We start from the raw sequence: 8,240 nt of genomic DNA on the forward strand, positions 1-8,240 counted from the left end.
GGTCTTTGTAAATAAACGTCGCTATAAGATGTTTTTAGATAGGTACATAACAAAGCTTTAGACAAATTCAAACAACTTAATTATTTTTTTTATTAAATAAAAGTAGTCAAGTTAAAAATATAAATAAACATAGTTTTACCTCGTAGGTACCAACACATGCATTTCAGCAGAGGAAGTTTATTGCAAACAAAACTTTTTATTAACATTACTTAACTAAAAACCGGCGTAGCCGATGAAAGTTTGTAGACTGTAGTCATTGTTGTTATTTTGAATACGGAAACCCATTATTAGTTATCCTTTCTCTTTTAAATTGTATTAGAAGACTTATCTGCACAGAATAGGGGTGGTTATCTACTTATATTCCTGCTGCTAATGCTTATTTTATAAAGCTACCAATTCTTTATTCTTTATTTAAGAACAACATTCCAAATGTGATTCCAAATCATCAAATCGTAGTGTTGCTACACCTCGCTCCCTTTTAGATGGAAGAATTCCAACTTCCTTCTTCCACAGTAGTCAAAATCTTTTGAATATTTTCAAAATTGCAAGGATAGTAACATATTCATAAACGTCTAAACCTAATCTTATGCCCTAGTAGGTACTTACAAGTTACAGTTAGATTTGAGCCGTGATTGTGTTGTTAGCGTGTATTTCACTGGGGTAATGTAATTAGAGTAAGTCGCAGACGTCAGGCAAGTGATATGGGACACGCAAACCGTATTATAATGTTAAATCACGTATATAGAGTTTTTAATTCTACGTAAAAACCACACAAAACATGCATGTAAGGAATTACGTCATAATCTAATTTCAATGAGAGTACTTACTACTTCGACGAGTTCTTTCTTACCTAAATTTAATTTAACACCTTCATAGTAAGATGTAATCTGTTTTAACTTTTAAGAGAAAATGGATGTGCAATGGGCATCGATAAAGGATTATATTTTTTGTAAAAACCTTGTAAAAACCATATGTAGCTTATTTTAAATGTGTTGTTGCCTTTTCGTTTCATCGTTAGGTAGGTACAAGTAATTTACAAATAGTTAAAGGTTTTGTTCATACTGGACCAAACCAAGCGCGGCCTCATCAATGTAGAAGGTTAATAATGGACTAATCTATTAACCAAATCGAAATCCATTCATTTCATTTGATATTAACTTCCTAATTAACAGCTAACATATAGATGATGTCATGATAGGTCGATCGTCGGTCATCGATCATATATGAGCTCAATTACCTAGATATCAAAGAAGATTAATCAATCAGGATAAGTGTTTTTTAATTAATTGATTATCAAAATACAATTTCACAACAATTCATTTTTATTTCAACAGCCACGTGGGTGAACCGATGCAGCGAAGACCTGGAATGCCTAGATTTAGAAGAGGAGCAGCCCTTGGCACAGCTGAGCCCTGTACAGACTGATAAAATGACATTGTTTTTCACGGAGCTTTTGGACCACGATCGCGATGACGTCATCTGTGATCAAGATTTTGATAATTTTTTTGAGGTTATATCCCACTAGAGATAAATAAATATTATTTATTTCTAATTTAGTTTATAAGTTCAATTCAAATAATAATTAATTGTCTCAAATAAATTCACTCTTTGAATTTAAATATCAAATTAAATTAATACCTTCCAAAATTTACGTGCTTAAAATTTTGCAAACATTAGAGAGCCCTTTCATTTTATTCCGACAATAAAAGACTCAATTATATTAATAGATTCCAGAGTTTTGAAGTCCTGGGCCGAAAGTATTCAAAGGACTGTAGTACCAACATAAATAAAAGTGACTTAAACTTTGCAAACGTTGAAATAAAAGCTTTATTGTGCAGCAAAGAAATGGGAACAATTAAATGTAATTTACAGAAGTTGGCGCACTTTGCAGACTGGTCGCCTAACTCGTCCGAGTTTCATATACTTTTGGAGGTGAAGAGAGAATTTATCGAACATTTCCTCGACCCGTTGCCCACCAAGTGAGTCGATAGATTTAATTGAGCCTACCACATTAACCGTCATAATTCATTGTAGTTAATGTATTATGTACAACTGTTGCTAAGCGGAAACTTTTACAACAAATAATATTCGTAAAACACGAAGAACAGTAGGTATTACAGGATTTGCTTCTTAAAAATTAATCATGACATTCTAACCCTGACATAGATATTTTACTACCGTCATATTGGCCAACATTGCCCACAGGGGTATCTTTGCCCAAAAATCAATTCATAAGAAAAATTTTAAATTGCAAAAATACCTTTATACTTTGGCAACATTAATAGTATTTGGTGTAAAATAGGTTATATGTATGACAACACTGCCTATTGTGTGTGTCGCTAACTTAAATCAGCAACTTGTTGTAACTCGTCGAATATCATGTGTGATTTTGCGGGCAAAAAATGGTGAAATTCAAGTGATTTATGCATGATGGCTAAAACACAGGTTATTTTTACTCATAACATGTTATAAAATAATGTTTGAAGAGTGTTTTAATGCTATTATTACCACTGAAGGATGTTTTAAACAAAAGTTACAATGGTGGGCAAAATTACCCAATAATGTAGCGATCTATATTTGACAACATTGCCCACCATCAAAAAATGCTTAGGGTTGGCACATTTCATATTACCACATAATTTAATAGTTAATAATATTACTTCTATTCGGTTAATTTCGGAAAAATAAGCTTAATTTGGTCTCCCGGAAAGAACCATGGTAAATAAAGTTAAATTGCTGAATTTTAAGCACAACTGAAATGTAAAAATATGTTTATTTTTATTAAATAGTCACTGAACAATATTCTGTTTTGCTTATTTTATCTTTTTATTGCCTACAACATAATCCTACTACGAAATATTTGCAGTAAAAGAAATCGGAAGTCAGAAGCGTAGTGTGCCTTGGCGGGGCCCCGTATAAAAATTTGTTTGGGGGCCCTTAGGAAGGGTAAAGATTTCTCACAAAAGCACACGTTGGGGGCCCCCTTGGCACGGGGGCCCCGTATAATTGATACGGCAGATACGGCGGTAGCTACGCCCCTGTCGGAAGTCATGTTCATCTTACTGAGATGTACCAACCCTAGGCTTTTGGAAAAGCGAAATGCGATTTGTATGAAAATAGAAAAAATACCTGGGTTACTTTGCCCAGCCACTAAAGTCGGGAACCTTTCATGATACTGCTTTGATTTTTAAAGTAAACGACATCTTTTCCAACATTTTTGAATTGGACTTTAATATAATCTGGCTAGAGGTCATATTTACGTCAAAAATCGACGTGGGCAATGTTGGCAACAAGTTCAGATAACTTTACCCGCCCTCAAAAACAGACAAAAAATGAATACCTAAAATGTTGAAGAATAATGAAATTTTCTACAGCATTATGTAATTTAATTATAATTTATGTATTACTAACATAGTTCCTAAGTTTAATGTATACTAACACAATTATGGATAATTATCTGAAAATAAATATATATTATATTATATATTATTATTATATGCACACGATCTAAGAAAAACATATGCTAACAGAAAATACTAACGTTGCCATAGAATTTTTTTGCGGAAATTGAAATTATTCATAAAAAGCGGGCAATGTTGGCCAATATGACGGTATATATTTAAAAAAAAATTATTAATCTTAAAATGTATAATATGTAATAAAATTTATCTTATTGGAGTTAAAAAGCATATATAATTTTTGATACACAAATAATATATTCGTTTCGTGTACTTGTTAGTGAAGCTATCTCAAAACTAGGGTGGTTGTACGTGATTGGAAGGTAAATTACACATTTCCCGCTAAATGGAGAGTAAAAAATATACGTGACACCAAGCTGCCTGTAAACCTTTTGTCGAATTAAGCTTTCCCGGAAGTTGAATGTTTAAAAATACTCTATCCTTTATATTCTCATGAGCATAAAACCCTGAACAAGATCGATGTTATGTATGAATTTAAATCAGACATTTTTCACAATTGTGTGTGCCAAAAGAAGGATAATGTTTTTGTGAATGGCACGCTCTTTAGTAGGCTTAAAAATGGCTTGTTGGATTTTAGTAACAGGTGTTGAGTCGGTTTATTGGACAACAAAACATGTAATAAAAAATTGGCACCCACTGTTTGTAAAATTTATCAATTTCCTTTTAACATAATATTCACGATTACCAATCAATGAATACATATTTATACAACAATAAAAAAACAGTAGAGCATTATTAAAAAACGGTGTAAAAAAAGGAATATTTTTCTAAATCGTCTCTTTAAAAAGGGTTATTTTGAAAACTTTGCTTTATTTAGCATCCATATTTAACCCCTACAGATCTCATTTTGGCTAGGCATCAGAAAAACAAATATTTTCTGAATTTAATATAAAATTTGGTGACAGGTGGGCAGAGTTGCCATACTACAGACGGGTGTGTGGTCCAGAGGCTGGCGGGTTGCCAGGTCGCACGACTCTGGAAGGCTGGCTCGCGAGGTGGGCGCTCCTGCTCAGCGAATTAAATAAATTTGCCGATCTGCCACTCTACCTGCAATATTTCTGCAAGATTTTGTTCCATGTTGTTGATAGAGCAGGTAAATATATACGCTAATATAAAAAGAGGAAAGATGTGATTGTATTTTTATAAGTTTGTAAGGTATACTTAACCGATTATGAGAATTGTTCCATCTTTAAGTTACTATTTCAAAGTAAAGTTTCAAGTTATTTCTATCGCTGATAAATTAATCAATGTTAAGTGAGTAGGTATGATTAACTAATTTGCTTGTTACATTTAAATTGGTCTACCTATCGACGGTATGAAATATCGACAAAGATCTTGATGAAATAACCTGATGGATGGGATTAATTTGACGTAACCGTACCTTCGGCTGGCCTTAGGCACTGAATCACGATAATTACGATTTAGCCATACGAAAACAAACTTTATCCGTTTATAATAAAATCCAAATTATGTTAGTAAAAATAATTTCAGCCTGAGAGTGAGAGACCCAACGATCGTTCATAAAATTGATGGACAATTAACAACGAGTACATTAACGAATCTAATGGCCTCTCGTTATAATTAAAGTATTTATAAATATAATCTTAGAACATTTATGATATTTAAGTAAAAACTTACAAAATTATCTTTGCAAGTTGTATGCCATCTATGTTATGAAATAATACAGAAAATTTAAATAAATATTAGGTTTACGCCCGCGGTTTCGCCAGTGTAGTCAAAGAAATCCTTCCTTTCCTGCATAGTTCGCGTTCCGATGAGATTTCCGGGATAAAACCTATCCTATGACTTTTCAGTCAGGCTGGGGGCACCTTCATAATAATTCTAATAAATAAATTAAGTAGGTACCTACTTTAAGAAGTTTAAATACACTCAGTACTTAAAAACTAGCAACAAAAAATATGAACAAAAACTGAAAATAGAAAAGATGTGTATTCGTTTTAAAAACGTCCCTACTCATACATCAACGGATTTCCAACTTGGCAATTGAATTGAAATTGTTAGCCAAAATCCTACTTCGTAGCATACGAGTTCCTATTTCTTCTTATTCTTATTATATTCTCTCAGCCTCTTTGTTCCAAGTTTAAATCCGACGGCGGCCATTCACAAAATAAAATATAAAACATACGATGCACTGCCAAAATATGGATGTGAGATTCGGGTATAGTAAAATGGTATTCAGTTTTTAAAACTTTTATTTATAGCACCTAAATGCAGGTAGAATAAATAGAACGTATGAAACAACCACAATGAGCATGCATTATATGGCATTGTATTAAAATAATATTTTTATGTTATCGCACATTTCTGCTGACATTTGAGAGTTTTTTAAACACGGGTGGATTTAAACTCTATAGTTTACAAATTGCAATCATTCTAATATATATTATAGGATAATAGTAGATAGATATAAAGCCTAAATGGATATTGATTGCTATACCATTATTAAATATTTCATTTTCGAATATAATGGAAAATAATTTGGAAAATCCAAAAGTGCACGCCTCATAATTTTTTTTTATTAATTATTATTTTTGTTTATTTAATAACAATTAAACCACATCGAATCAGACCCTGAAAAATGAAAGGGTTCTATTCCTGAGCATACTCAAGCGTAAGAGAAAAAAAAAGACTCGATTAGTAAAGTATTTCGGTCGCTATCGTGTTAACAAGAAAAAGGATCCGCACATACAGACACACGGACGTCCAAGACAGAACTTTTTTAAACTGTTTTTTAACTAGTTTAAATAATAAAAATGACATCAAAAATATCATGAACGTTAAAAATAGTGTTTTTTCTTAATATGTGTGTGTATGTATTATCTTACAAGTGCAATGTATGATACATAAAGACATTTTAAGTTTGAAAAATCAGATGTTTTGCGCGAAGTGACAGTAGTACCCACCTCAACGCTTCGCTTATGAGGCGTGCAATAGAAATAATATTGTATCTAATACTGTGAAAATAGTCAGTCGAAAAGCATAACTATAACCTACCTACTGTAATATGATTATTATAGATTTACAGCATAGAGAGCATAGAAAATTATTAGAATTTAGGCCGTAAATAATGGAAGACGATGAAACATTTTACAATCGAATAATTGCTTACGTCGTTTTTTAACGTATGAAATCTAAGTTATAAAATATTATTTTTTCAGGCGTTGGTGAAATAACGAAAGACGCTCTAGCCTCCTTCTACCGTTCTGTTATTGGTCTGCCGGCGACAAGAGTCGATGAAATCATTGGAACAGCATATGATCGGATGACTAGTGTAAGTGAAAATACATATATATTTTCTTATGTGTCATTACAAAAATGTTAAAAAACACTTGCGATTGCCTTTGAAAAAATATTAAATGCAATTTCTATATTTCACTACTCATGTGCAAACTTTGAAGTTATAGTTTTTTGTCATACCAATTAATAACTACATCATTTAAATTACCTACTAGTATTTCTATTGATTCTCAAGAGCGTATCTTGAAATGAAGTTTCCATTTAAATTTGATCAGACTATCACAGAACCCGCCACATAATCTGCGGCAAAAATCTATATCTTTATACAGACTATATTATAGATAATCATTTGCTTTTCAGTGAATTCGTAACAAACTTCCATCCATTTTATAAATTAAAATTGTATCTTTCATTTCAGAATACATACTTAATCCTCGACTACGGTACGTTCGTGCACTGTTACATCAACTGGCTGATGGGGAAGAACCCAAACGGACCCGGACAATGGTTACTAGTTCCACCAAAGGACTCCCTCCCACAACCGCCATTCCCCGTAGACTATAGCGCGCTAAACACAGAACCGGCCAAGTTAGAACCGTACGCGCCAGATAAAAAAACTAATAGACATTCTGTTATTGTATAGATGTTACTTTATGGTGTTCGTTTTACGAAAAAGAGGATTTATGTGCAATTGTATAGTAAGTATACAGTTATAATGTGTTGATCTTTGCACAAATTTTATTGTAACTTTTGTTCCGTCTGCTTTGAATTGTTAATGTATGAAATATAGGTATATTTATGTTAAAGGGCCTTTAATTGTTACTATTTATTTAAAATATTTATGAATTAAATGATATAATATATTTATCTTCGCATTTTCAAGTATAACAGAATAACGAATTTTGATCTTTTACTGGAAACTTCCACCTCAACGCTTTCCTTTCGAGGTTTTAGTTCGCTGTATCAAAACTGCTTAAATATTACTTGACTCTATTATTGTTAAAACCCTGCGATAATACTATGGATCTTAAACACTAGACAAGATTTTCTACTTTCCTAGGTCCATGCTTGTAAATTGAAATGAAACGCTTTACTTACTTATAAATCTCTAGTAATTTTACCAACGTAAATATATATTTAGGTATAATATTATATCATTAAGATTTAATTGTATATATTAGGTAATAAGGACGTGCACAACACGGTAAGCAAGAACTGCCTTAAAGTAAGCCTCCTCACCTTCACATATAGCCTTATTTTGTACCTTAGAAATAGTTTATACTTAATATATCTACTTAATGTAACGTCACTTAATAAAGAAATTTATTAGAAATGCCTTCTTTCATTTACCTAGCCCTATCCATGGTCATGATACATTGATCATAAGAACAATTATTATTATTGCCTTGTTAACTAACCCGTAGTAAGTAATAATGCAGCTTTCTAGTGTCTTTAACTACTTGGCACAGAATATCCGCTAAAATTTTGAAAAACTTACGTCCA

General features: G+C 32.1%; 1 protein-coding gene across 2 annotated transcripts in view; it reads left to right on the forward strand.

Annotated features, from left to right (window-relative positions):
• The window catches only part of LOC149899596 (uncharacterized), a 75,159-nt gene extending 67,147 nt beyond the window's left edge, over positions 1–8,012 (forward strand). For both annotated transcript variants that reach the window (XM_090113953.1, XM_090113954.1), the window contains exons 4-8: positions 1,335–1,510; positions 1,873–1,979; positions 4,385–4,572; positions 6,659–6,771; positions 7,156–8,012. In XM_090113953.1, the coding sequence (XP_089970079.1) occupies positions 1,335–1,510; positions 1,873–1,979; positions 4,385–4,572; positions 6,659–6,771; positions 7,156–7,380 (809 nt within the window). In that variant the 3' untranslated portion in view covers positions 7,381–8,012. The remainder of the gene's footprint in view (positions 1–1,334; positions 1,511–1,872; positions 1,980–4,384; positions 4,573–6,658; positions 6,772–7,155) is intronic.
• The last annotated feature ends 228 nt before the right edge of the window (positions 8,013–8,240 follow it).

The sequence above is a fragment of the Colias eurytheme genome, chromosome 20, assembly GCF_061535395.1.
Source record: "Colias eurytheme isolate Ceu_HAF_F1 chromosome 20, ilColEury1 Martin Lab GWU primary, whole genome shotgun sequence".
Classification (NCBI taxonomy): Eukaryota; Metazoa; Arthropoda; class Insecta; order Lepidoptera; family Pieridae; genus Colias; species Colias eurytheme.